At 41.0% G+C, this 13,340-nt stretch overlaps 1 protein-coding gene across 1 annotated transcript in view; it reads left to right on the top strand.

The window, feature by feature from the left end:
- Positions 1-13,085: 13,085 nt before the first annotated feature.
- Positions 13,086-13,340, top strand: part of PCOLCE2 (procollagen C-endopeptidase enhancer 2) — a 27,992-nt gene continuing 27,737 nt past the window's right edge. Inside the window, exon 1 of the mRNA XM_009286728.1 lies at positions 13,086-13,297. Coding sequence (XP_009285003.1) covers positions 13,086-13,297 — 212 coding nt within the window. The remainder of the gene's footprint in view (positions 13,298-13,340) is intronic.

Raw genomic sequence — 13,340 nt, 5'->3', positions numbered from 1 at the left:
TCATGTATTGTTCTGCAGTCAAGAATTTCTTTCCAGATGTCAGACAATACCGTGCTTTAATTATACAGTCCCCTGAAAGACCTTCCACGCTCTATGAAGTTTTTTTGTTTTATGAAAGTCATTTTATTGGCAAAACATATGACTAACAAAAGGGATATGACTCTATGGTTACTGTATTATGAATTATTACCCTGTTTGCAGCTGAGCTTTAAAAACAATTTTCAGACAGCTCTGGTTTTGGTGACTAAAGCTTTAAACCTCTTAGTTATTTTTACTCTCTTCTTAAAGCCAGAGGTGGTGAATTTCTAATTCCTAATGCTATTTTTTGTCAGGCTAGGCATAGGGTTCTGTAGGTCAGATATATAAGGTGAAACTCATAGCTTGGGAGCCCTGAGAAAAGCTCCTATTTCAAGTTCCTTGTTTTGATGCCTGAAGTAAGTAGCTTCCATCAGACTTGAATAGCTCGCTGCAGTAACAGTGGTTCTCTTTGCCCAGGGTAAATTTACCGCGCAGCCAAATGTCACCCACCACAGGCCTCCAAATGTTTTTGGCAATGATCCACTTGTGCAATTGGGAGAGGGTGGACAGAGGGGGACCAGAGACGGTGTTTATGCTATACCCTCCATTGCCTGCGTCCAGTGTCCAACTGCGCAGAACCAGCACATGGAGCCTGACAGCCCAACAGGAATTGAGCAGAGATTTGGGGGAGATTAAAGGCGGGGTGATGAACAAGGTGCCAGCACCAAGGTCTTTGGGCTGGGGCAACTCAGAGGTGACCGTCCCCCCCGCTCTGGGCACAACACTCCTCTTTGCCATGAGTGATGAGGAGCTCTCTGCACACTTCCCATCCTGGCTTGCTACTGCTTCTCTAAAACATCTGCATGGGATGTTGCCTGGGACCAAACAGAGAAGCAATGTTTGTGTCCCCTTCATCTATCTGCTAGCAGCTGTAGCACCACTGCCATAAAAGCCAGGCTGATGGATCTGATGCCTGACTTCAGCAGAGACTCGCTGCTAGAAAACCCAGGCCTTCTCAATGCTGTAGTCATAGGAGTTTCACACCTAGAGCAGTTATTCAGGACCAGGTTTCACACATGCAGTGGCGGAAGAGGTGTCACAGGGACCTACCTTCTTAAAGTGCAAATCCTATCAGTATAAAAACTTCCTACTAAGTGTTGCTTGGCATATTCATCTTTTGGTCCAGATTTCATTGTTTTCCTACTCTTTTATCCCATCATATACCTACTTCTGATGTATATCAGCCATCAGGAGAATTTTGGCTTAGGGGCCACGTTATACACAAGTAAGTCATCTGTAAGATGACATCTTTGTGTCAGTAACAGTTAAGTATCTACATGTAAAACATCTCACTAAGTTTCAGACTTCAGCAAAATGTGCATATTGAAAAAAATCACAGCAATGCACTGGAACTACCTATGCTTTTTGTGAGTTCTTTAATGCTAACTCATATGAACTGTAAGAAAATGTTAGAAAAGTGTGTCACATTGTCTAATTCACAAATTGAGATAAAGTGAGAGCAGTTCTGCTCAGCCTGCACGTAGCTTAAAGCCTGCTCCTTCTGTCTTAGCCCTGAATAAGAATTTGTTGCCTGAAACATTGTCTGTCTTTTTAGTTGGTCCAATGAAAACTCATCTGTGCCTAAGAACCTTGCCTTGCTTGATGTCTTCGGCAATCACTGCAAAAACATTACTGCTGGAGCTCCATACAGCCGTGACTATTCAACTGGCAGGCAGGTCTCAAGAGTTCTTTATTCCTGTCAGACACAAACCATTATAGAGCAGCATTCTCCAAGAGACAGATCTGTTTGTGGGACATATAAATACTGTTTTTCCTTCCATTGATGTCAACAGAAGCAAGGATAGAGGTATGATGTTATGAGATGCTAAGATCTTAAAATATGTTCTGAATGATTTCTATTTTAAAAGCTGTTTTGCTTTGGAGGATGAAAGGTCTGTTCACTTAATATGAGGAACAAGGCCTGTCTCAGAGATGTGGAAGAACATCTATTTATCCAAAAGCTTAGCTATTTCAGGATATAATCTGTAAATTATTTTAAGAGTTTGTTTAAACTGTTGTTAACTATACCTGGCAGATTTCTGGCGAATGCATTATTGTTTCTTTAGCCTTCTTCATTCCTGCAAGGAATTTTTTTGGGGGACAGGACTTGTCACTTCTCCTGTTGACACTGTTCTACTTTGTATAAGTAATTACACATTCACTGGAACTGGGACTAACACCTCCACCCTCCCCAGGAGGGTTACCGAACCACCAAACTAGAGCATTGTTTTTTCTCTCACCAACTGGCTCTATGAATATTTAAGTATATTTTACAAAGTGGGACTGTTCCAGTCAAAGGGGACGGTGGTCAGGTCACTGCTGTGAGGCAGAAACCTAACCTGAATTAGGAGAGGAGAGGAGAGGAGAGGAGAGGAGAGGAGAGGAGAGGAGAGGAGAGGAGAGGAGAGGAGAGGAGAGGAGAGGAGAGGAGAGGAGAGGAGAGGAGAGGAGAGGAGAGGAGAGGAGAGGAGAGGAGAGGAGAGGAGAGGAGAGGAGAGGAGAGGAGAGGAGAGTTCCTCTCAAACACAGGTAGGAATTAGACTTAGATTTTGTGAGGCATGCACTGACTTCTTTGGGAAGACTAATACGAACTTCTCTTTCTCTGTGGGATTTACACATCAATTTGTATTATTATTTTAACAAGCACTTCCATAAAAATACATTTTTAGCATTAAATGGAATAGTTTGTACCAAATGAAACTGAGTTTGGGGACTTAATTTTATTTAGAAATATGAAAAAATCATATTCTGCTCCTGGGTACTGAGATTTTCTTTCCTGCCCAAGTATTCAGTCAATTATTAGCGCAAACTAACTTAGAAAGTCTTTCCAAATAATATCTTGTTTACCAGTATGGGCTCCACAAATTCTCTGCCTTCTATCTTAGTCTAATCAGAGTTCAGGCAAGTAATCTTTGCTTTCCGCTTTAGAAACTGTGAATTGTACCTGTTGTCATAGAGTGAAGGGCTTCTGTGAAAGGGTAACTTGGGAATTCACAGCCTGGAAAAAACTTCATTTCCATCAACTGGAAAACATTAAATTCATCTACTGAAGAAACATGCAAAAACAAGGTTACTCTGATGCCCTCTTGCTGTTTTAGGTAGTGATCATCATACCTACTTCCATCTATTCCCATGGATACTGAGGGGTTTACAGGAATTATTTTTAACAGTAACTCTTTCTTGCAACAATTCAGTAAGCTGTTATCTAACTGATAGCCAACCTAACATTGGACACATAGTTAAGGTCTGTTCAGTTTGACAGTTCTATACTTCTCTTTTCTGGACTTAAAAGCTGGATGTGGAAAGTCCAAAAAAGGGACTGTTTTATCCCAGAATCAAGTGTTTGAGTTTGTTCGTTGTTTTTGTTTGTTTGTTTACAAAATTTAACAATTTGTTTTTAACAAACAATACAGGTTTTCTATTTTCAGTTGTGCTTTGTACACCCGTGCTTCTAGTAACTATTGAGCTTGCATTCACATTTTGATGGTGTTTAGACCAACTTCATCCCTTCTAGGGATATGCGTGACTTTAAAATGGCCCATGGTTTAACAAATAGGTGAATGTTTTGAGGGTAGTTCTAACACCAAACTAAACCAAAACAGACAAATTGGGGTTAGGAGTGGAATGGACTGCTAAACTATGCAAATTCGAATGGCAGATTTAACCCGATTCTCATATTAATGCAAAGTATGGAGTCAAATTGTCAAAATAAACTTTGAACACAACGAGGATGCAGTGTGACCAAAAGTCCCGTTCAAAAAACTTTGTGTTTGGATCAGACTTCTGATCATTTTTTTATAGCTGTAACCTTTTGGGTATAAGTCTCGCGGTAGAGCATGGCTGGGAACGTATGCTGGAGTCTTCTTATACATTAAAGAAAACGTAGAAGCGATACTGCAGCTATAAATTCATAAATTAACAATCCAGGTCAGGTCAGAGACATAGTGCTTCAGAAGATACACTGAGCTTAGAATCCACTTAGTTTAATTAGATGTATTTGAATTTCGCTTACATTTAAAGCAGATAGTTGAATAATGGTACTTAAGAAGAGACTCCAGGGTTAATAATACCAGAAAATTATTAAGGAATCCATAGAAGCACACTTTCACCTGGGTAAAAGGTGCAACCATGAGAGAGGGGTAACTAAGAGACAGGCCAGCGAACATTTTAGGTGTATTTAGGGTGGTGTCAAGGCAGAGAAAAGTGTCAGCAGAGTTTAAGAGCCTAAGAACCAAGGGCTTTGAAAATCTAGCCAGAAAGCTGAATACAGAGGTGTTGTGCTGGATAGACAGTATAATAATCGTGATCTATCAGTTGCGCTTATAACTCAGGCTCCATGTAAAACTGTTCCTCTCATTCCCTTTCAAGAATCCATATACCTAGCACCGCATATCTGCATCTGTACCTATTTACAGCAAAGAATTCCTTACTATTTGACATTGTGCAGAATAATTACTATCAGTGCACAGCAGTACATCTGGAAACATGAGGGAATGCTGGCTCAGCATACCTCAGGCGAAGTACCGCACCTCTTAAAGAATGATAGCACACATAAAACAGGAGCTCAAGAGCCTGATTAGTCTTTCATACACACTGAAAGCCAGGCATAATTTTTTTGAAGTGGAAGGAGTTACAGCGGTACAGCTCTCCAACTGTAGAAGAGGTAACAATAGAAATTTAAATAAATACTTACCAATCCTTGCAAATTCTCTGATTCCTTATTCAAAGATGCTATACAACCGCCAGGAAATGTTATGTGGTAGAGGCAGGCATTCTTGGTTCCTTTCCTGCAAGGATTAAAAAGAAACTTGACTGTAACCTCAAGAATTAGCCCAAAGACCAGGCTTAGAATCTGGAATGACTTTTCTCCTCTCAAAGTACCCTTTCAATAGGTGAGTTGAAGCATTTGAACATAAAGATTCTTTCAAAACAGTTGCCTGTGCTCAACTGTCCACCTCCAAACTGAAGTTAAGTATAGTTTAGGAGCACTGAAATTAAATGACAATATTACTGACTCAGTCTGGCCTTTATTTTGTTTGGTGGATATGGGAAATTTCCTCAGAGAGTGTTAAAATCAAAATAGTCTCTTGAAAGGATTAAAACAAGTAACTCCTGGAATACAAAAAGGATAAATTGCTGCTTGATGCTGGCCCTGCACTTTTGATTCCTAAAGTACTAAAGTTGCTGAGTTAGAACTGCATAGAAGTTTCATGCAATTGTTTCCATATAACACTAAAAACACTGAAACTTTTTTATACCAAGAATATATCTAATTTCAGCCTATACTGCTGTTTCTCTAATGCTTTTCCAGTGTTTAGGTTACTTTTGTGATACATTTTGTAAACAAAACTGCTACTTTCTGGAAGTCTCTGGACTTGGCTCCTCAAATTTCCATATAGGTTCCATTCATTTTTTATAACTTTTGGCTTTAATACTTTAGCATTTTCATGACCTATAGTATTTTGCCCATAGCAAGAAGCACTTATCTAGTGTTCAGACGTGTTGCTCTGCAATACCATGCTGAGACTGATACTGACAATGACATTTCTTTACATATTAAGTAATGATGATCCTGTGAAAATCATTACCCAGCAACATAATAGATCCCAGATGTGTTTAAAAAACATAGTATTAGGCTAATCTCCAAATTCTGGCCCAGAACGCATGTGTGCATCTCCCAGGGCAGTAATTCAGCATTTAGAAACAGTAAACGTACCATTGTAACGCACATGGCAGATAGCTGAGTTCCAGCCACCAGTGAAATAATCTGGCCCCAATTTTGCATTCCATGACCCCTGTACTCTGATGGGAAGGAGGCCATAGGGACTGACTGTAATTCCCCTATTCAGAACTGCCTGGCCCTGGTACAATTTATTCTTGCACAGGAACAGTCCTAATTTACATCAGTGGTGCAACACCCTCCTTCTTGCCAAGGACTCTATGCTCCAAAGACTGAGTAAGGACAATGGAGGGCATAGCATAAACAAGAAGAGGAATCCAGTAAGTCTTTTTGTATCATCAATATGACGTTGTACCTGGTAGAGAATGGCTGTATCAAGATGTTCCCTCCCAAATACTTCCGCTCTCTTGACTTGATCTAGTCTGCCTGTCGAAGAAAGGTATTTTCCCTGTTCTGGATTTTCACCTTTGAGGAAGGAAGTCCTTCAGATGTAGACTTCTCCGTTTTATAATTCAGGTGTAGCTGTTGAGCTGCTCAGTTAGCTAGGGCCTCCTATTCAAGTCAAGAAAGCAAGTGCAGGAATGATTACGTCTGATGGTAATTTCCTTGTATTCTCCCATCTCGTGTTGCACAGGCTATATCATATCATTTGCACATTTTGTAAAGAGTTCATTCCTCATTGTCCCCTTCCCATACAGTTTATGGTATTTTGGAAGCAGATAGTGAATTTTCTTATCAGTAAAAGTAGGAAAACAGTATTTTGGTTGGCTGAACTGAAATTGTTCACAACACTTTTCTTCCTAAGAACATTTGCAGTAAATAAATTAGATCAAAATGTTCTCCTTTTTATATATATTTTATATATAAATAAGAGTAGTAGAGGGAAATTCAGGAAAAGCAATGAGAGTACTGGCATGAAAGTTTCTCACGGGGCTTAGTTCTGATTTCCAATCTGTGTTGCCAGTAACAGTAAACTAATTATAATATGTGAAACACCACCATGAGACTCAGGTTCCAGATATCACCTGTGCAATAGCAGTATGACAGCATAATGTATTTGATGCTCTTAAAAAATATTTCTAATTTTCAACTACAGCATTCAGAAGCTAGGAAGAAAAAAAAAAAGAAACTGAAGCTGGGTGCCTTAACACAAACCTGCTTATATATAGAGGACGTAAAACTTTCTCTTCCTTGAACGCAAGGGAATTAAAGCACACACAAAAAAATAGGCAGCTTCTTTGCTCATGGTTCGTTTTCTTTTTGACAGTGTTCTTCCCAAAAGCACACTCTAAACCAGAAAGAGACTTCTCTAGAGCACCCTTGATGCCTTTTCCAACTTTTCTTTCCCTGCTTCTGCACGTACAGTAGCTGACAAAGTCTCTCACTGCACAGTCATAACTTCTGAGTGGATTCACACATGCCTTTACCTTATGCCTCCAGTGTCGCTTGCAGCCAACTTGAAGGGAAGATGGCTGTGATCATCACCAGTGTGTCATGTAACACAGCAATGATTCCACACTCACTTTCTTCATTCAGGTCAGAGCTAGCTTAAAAGTCTCTGGTGGTGGCGGTGCTTTTGGAGGAGAGAGGATGCTATTGTGCTGTAGATTGTTCAAAGTATCAGCTCTTTTCATTTCTCAATCTATAAACCAGACTCTGCTCTAAGTCTCCAGAAATTTATTCACATACAGACATGAGCTAGTCTTGTCTTTATATGAGGACAATGGATGCAAGGATGATTTTTTTTATATATCCCTCATAAAAATAATTCTATTTTGTACCCAGAAACAGAAAGTCTATTTTTTCCATTTTAGTGACATAATTTTCTAATTCCTCTCGTATTTCCTTCCCCAAGCACAAGCATAATTAATGGTCTCATGTTTCTTTCCCGCATCCGCCAAAGCAAAGGGAACCTGCTTTGGAATTTTCTTTCATAATATTATCTACTTGAATACTTGCTGATTTAGATTACATCGAGCCTGGGATAATGACTGACTGGGTAGCTGATCTGTCTTTGCTTTTACAGCTCTCTAGATAAGAATAGCGTTTACTGACACTCGATGATGCCCTGCCCGGTGCCGGGGCTTGGAAGCTGTCCTGCAGGCGCTGAAGTGCTTTGCTCCTCTCTGTCTGCTGCTGCAAGATTCGGCCCTGGGACTGCCTGAGTCACAGGTACCTGCAGGCAATTCAGGGGTTCTGCCTTTTTAATTTTACGGCCTTCTATTCCATGGTTTATGTTCCTGTTCCTTTTAGGTACTGAATATTTTCCTTGGACCAATGTGTTTAAAATGCGCTGTTAGATAGCTCTTGCTTAAAAATACTCTTTTAGAATCCATTTGTCTGATCAGTACTTTAGCAATTTCTCCACCTGCTGTGTGATACGGACATTGTAAGTGCATGCTCTTGGTTAATGGACCCTGGGATGCTTCATTGGAAATGTTGAAACAATCCTTTAGGAGGCTTGTACTGTGATGGAGTATCTGTTCACAACATTATGAATGTTTCAAGCATCCTGCTTGATAGCAGACACTCTGGTTAATAATTACTAGATCTCTTTGGTTACAGGAATATTTGCAATTTAGCAGTAGTTGTCCAATTTATCATTTTTATATTATGATGAAAAACAATCCAACTAATGATAAATCAGCACCATTCTCCTTAATATTTTCTTGTGCTGGCAAATAAGCAATTGACTTTGAACAACAGGGGGTAAAACATTTGAAAAAAAAGAATAATTGGATACCAGCTTGTATTCCTATAAAGAGAAGAGGCAAGTAGAAACTGATGTCAGAATTGCCCGTACTGACAAATGGAAGGACCAGAGGTAATTTAGAAAAGCCATACTGAAAAACTGTACCACTTTCATGATTAATGCATCACATCTGGTCTCTCTGCTAAATGATAAAATGAACTGTGAAGTTTTGCAACTGTATTAAATATGTTATTACTTGAGGTAAAGCCAGCAAAGAGACAAAAAAAATGTTGAATAAGGAATGTAAGCTTGGTTCCTAAATTCCTAAGGTGTGGGAACACTGTCAATACTGCATTTGCACTTGGTATCTCAGTATCAAAAGAAAACAAGGGAGGGGGAGGTCTACGACTCATCACAGCCATTTTTTTTACAAAGCCAGAAACCACATTGTCATTTGATAAATGAACCGAGGGAAGCTTGACATACAAAAAGATAGAAGAGTGGGAACTCCAGCCTGGGGAAGGGTGGAGGCTCTGCAAGTTTTCCAGTGACAACTCTTGTGTGGTTTTTTATTTCTATAAAGTAGCGGATTCAATTAAAGGCGTAACATGGACAAATCGTTGGCTGACAGACCAAAGCAAATTTGGGAATCCTAGGAACTGGGTGGGTACATCAGCTTGTAAGAGTCATTTTAGGTGCTAGGATTATCAAGAAAATAGGCATACGTCCTCTCTATTGCGTGTTGTCCAGTGCTATTCTGAAAAGAGACAACTTGCAATTCCAGGAAATACCAAAGTTCTTTTGGAAGTGAAAATATCAAGGTTTTGGCACTTAAGAGCGCATTGAGGGAGTTGGGGTTGTTCAGCCTGGAGAAGAGAAGGCTTCAGGGACACCTTATTGCAGCCTTTCAATACTTAAAGGGGGCTTATAAAAAAGATGGGGACAGACTTTTTAATAGGGCCTGTTGCGACAGGACAAGGGGGAACGGCTTTAAACTAAAAGAGGGTAGATATAGACTAGATAGAAGGAAGAAATTTTTTATGCTGAGGGTGGTGAAGCACTGGAACTCGTTGCCCAGAGAGGTGGTAGATGCCCCATCCCTGGAAACATTCCAGGTCAGGTTGGACGGGGCTCTGAGCAACCTGATCTAGTTGAAGATGTCCCTGCTCATTGCAGGGGGAGGTTGGACTAGATGACCTTTAAAGGTCCCTTCCAACCCAAACTATTCTATGATTCTATGATTCAAATGAAATAAAGAGCTGTTGTTGATAGCATTTACATAAATCTAAATTCAAATAATTTCACATTGTCAGCCGAACAGGACTTGTGCACAAACACTAAAAGAGCACGAAGAAGTCTTACATCTTTTTGTCATGCTACAAGGGATTTTGTACAGATGACTCTCCACAGAGGAAAAGAAGATTTGGTGAGAAGCCTGAAAGCTGGAGCATGAAGATTAAGAAACTAAGCCTTTAGGGAGGAGGTTCATTTTCAGTCAGATCAGCAGGCCATTCTGGCTGCTGCACAGCAACATCATTACTAAATTTGTCACAGGGAAGATGGCAGAGATGCATGGAGGGACACGTGGAAGAGCCAGACCACCTCCAGTCGATTTGCACCATCATTTACACAGGCTTTTCAAAGAACATCTCAGTGACAGACCGTCTCACAAGGTTACATTTCAGGTAGAGGTTTCCCCTTTCCACTTCAGCAGTTGTCTCATTTTCAGGCAGACAAGGTCACACTTGCTAGACATTCATTAGGAAATTTGTCTCTTGTTAGCTTTGTGTACAAAATATCTTTCTTCAATGACTGACAGGGAGAAGCACGCACCCCTGGAGCACCAGCATCACTAGCTTAGTCCAGGAGAGCCAGTAGCAGCCGATGGGAGAAGAGGGGTCACTCAGGCTGGGCATTTCTGCTAGACCACTACAGGAGGTAATGTCATCCCAGGACAGTGGGCATTTTTTATAATTACTATGTCACTAGCTCTGTAGTTTAAATGTTAAATAGTTTATCACTAAAGGTTCATCATTCCAAGCCTGTAGATGCCATGCCTCAGGGACACATGTAACAGAAAACAGTTTTTGTTCTACCTTCAAAAAGAAACTACGTTAGAAAAGAAAGGAAAGTTACTTGTGTTGCAAAGTCAACCGTCAAAAGTTAGACACTTTTTGTGCACGTTAATACAGACTCTTTCCTTATGCAACTCCATACTATTTTTGTCACATAGCCTATGCATCATTTATGCAAAGAATACATACACAAGGCAGCATAATTAAGATTGCATGAGAGACTGTAAATCTGCCATCTTTTGGTTTTGAGCTTAAAACATTTATAGCTTAATTTATATCCATTTCCTACATACAATTCTTAACTGTGCACTTCACCGTTTTATCTCACAAAGACGGGGACTCTAACAGATGCTGATCGAGCAGCTTCCTGACTTCAAAAATGAAGTATCATCAGTTTATGAAGGGGTTTATTTGATTTGGTTCCCTGCAACAGTAGGGGACTGGGCCTGGTGAAGAAGAAAGGTCACTCCCATTTCTGTGTTCCTAACAGATATTAATTTAGCTTAAGATTAATGTCAATGCTAGCACCTTTATTTATGGGCAACTACTTACCGGCCTTTTACTTTTCTGTTCCTTCTGCAGCCATCGATGGAAACCAGCCAGACGTCTCTGGTTTAGTTCATGGGTGAATTCTCTCTAGCAACATCATTTACATTCGGTAAATATAGTTTAATTTAGATTGAGTGCCTTGTTTGTAGTCTGTAATTTAGGGTGTGTTCCCGGATAGCCAATGCCAGGGAGTGATGCTGCTGTTACTCCCGATATGGCAAGGGTGCAGGAGCCTGGCTGCACGTGCTATGTACGGGTGTGTGGGGCTTTCCCAGCAGCCTGTTCTCTGCCTCAATTTGCTCATCAGGCCTGAATCGTCCCTTCGCTGCACAGACCTGTAGATATTCTTGGGTGGTAATGCAGAACCTGTTATCACATTAACTGTTCAGAAGTTTAAAACTACCTTTGGAAGAGGTTAAAAGTCTGCAGCAACCACACGTAAAAGAGTCCTTGAACATGTAATCCCTGGGAACTAACAGCCCTTGGTGGTGGTTTTGCACAGAGTCCAGCTCTTCAGTGGATATAAAGCCTGAAATACTTTCTTGTTTTTAAATAGTGAGTCTTCTCTAGACTTCAAAAATATTGACAATCAGCGAGGAGCAGCAGGGAATGCATGTGTCTGTGGTGTGAGGATTACACAACTCTCTGTCGTATACATTGACTTCCATATCTAGCAATTTTTATTAACATTACATTACCGTCATGACTAAAACCAGTATACCTAGTGGTAGTAGTTAAACTTTTGGCTGCTAACCAGCATCCTGTTGGTCATGGAGTAAGTAAATATGTCCTTTTTAGCTTTCTTATTTCCCATCTCTGTCACTTCAAATCAGTTCAAAACACAGCTGCAAATATTATCTCTGCTCCGACCACGTTACGATCTTCTCTGTTTCCACAGCCCCCTTTTTGTGGACTGGGCTCCCTGCCCCGATCCTTCACCAAGCCTTGCCTAGGTGTGTCCTGCTCCTTCCTCCAGCCCCCTTGGGGGATGTGGGGCTGCCCCTCCTCAGGGCTGCAGGCCAGGCACTCCCACCTGGCTACCGACACACGTGCACTCATACAAAACCTGGGCCTCTGCAAAACCTGTGCACACCTCAGCCTCTGCTCTTTGTTGTCTTCTATTGCCTCTATGCACACAGGAACGCTGTTGGCACCTCTTTCTTACCAGCCGTCTTGCAGGCTGCCTCCAAAGATCTGGGACATGCCAATAGCAGCTGCACCCCTCCCACACAAACCCTCTTGGAAATTTAGCAAGCAGGGATCCAGGTTATTCTACTGCTTTCTTCATCCAACACTGTGGAAATGAGGGTACAGGTATTACACCTGCTAAATTGCAGCATCCACTTTCTGTTTAATCCTCAGAGCATCCTCTCTAATCCACAGCACTTCTTTAAAGCCTTAGGAGTGGGACCGCCCTTCTTTGTATTTTGCAAGAATAGGAATGTTAAGTGCTTAATAAATAAGCTAAAAATAAGATAATAGGTTTATATTCTGCCTTGCATGCAGCAGAATTTCTGTTTAGTTTCTTCAGTCTTTGCTTCAGTTGACTGTGCCTGAACACTTTACTACAGACTTACCTTCTTCTCCTGCAAGAGGTGTATATGGGAAGAAGCACTTAAAGCAAGAAGAGGGGCAGGCTCTTCTTAAAACGATCCTTAAAAGATAAATTAACATTTATTGACGTGATAATCTGTATGTCATCATCCAACAGCACTAACAATGTGGTTTCTGTAAACGTTTTTTTTTTTAAATGTCAAGTTTTCTTGTGTTCAATAAGAATACTGACTTAATTTTTCATTTCTTTTCTCAGTTAAACAACTTTGGCCCAAATCCTACGAACACACAAGTACTGAGTTCATTTCTGTGAGCTCTGCCACAGCCCTTTAAAAAGTATCTTTCACAGCCTAAGTGAAAAGGCTACTAAAATGGGTCAAGATCACCAACTGGTAAACAAAACGAAGCATTTTAAGTTTACTTTAGAATTTAAATAAAGAAGAAACTTTAAAGCAGCATGACTGTTTTTCAAGCGTTGGCGAAGCTGTACACGATTGCACAAATGGTGACACTGACTTCATTCATGATCGGGACAAACACCCCCGCTGTGCCACCTGAGGACAGGGAGCAGGGCGTTGCAGGAGGCCGCGGGGTTGGGGGCGATCCCGCAGACGGGGGGGTCGCTGCGGCTCCGTCGCCGCGCGCTCCTTCCGCCCCTTCGTGCGCGAAGTACGCGGTGCCGGGGATGCCCCCCGGGGCCGAGGCTGCAGCA

This window comes from Aptenodytes forsteri, unplaced genomic scaffold (assembly GCF_000699145.1).
Source record: "Aptenodytes forsteri isolate BGI_AS27 unplaced genomic scaffold, ASM69914v1 Scaffold184, whole genome shotgun sequence".
NCBI lineage: Eukaryota > Metazoa > Chordata > Aves > Sphenisciformes > Spheniscidae > Aptenodytes > Aptenodytes forsteri.
Note: the sequence above shows the minus strand (reverse complement) of the source record. Positions and strands in the feature narration are given on the sequence as shown.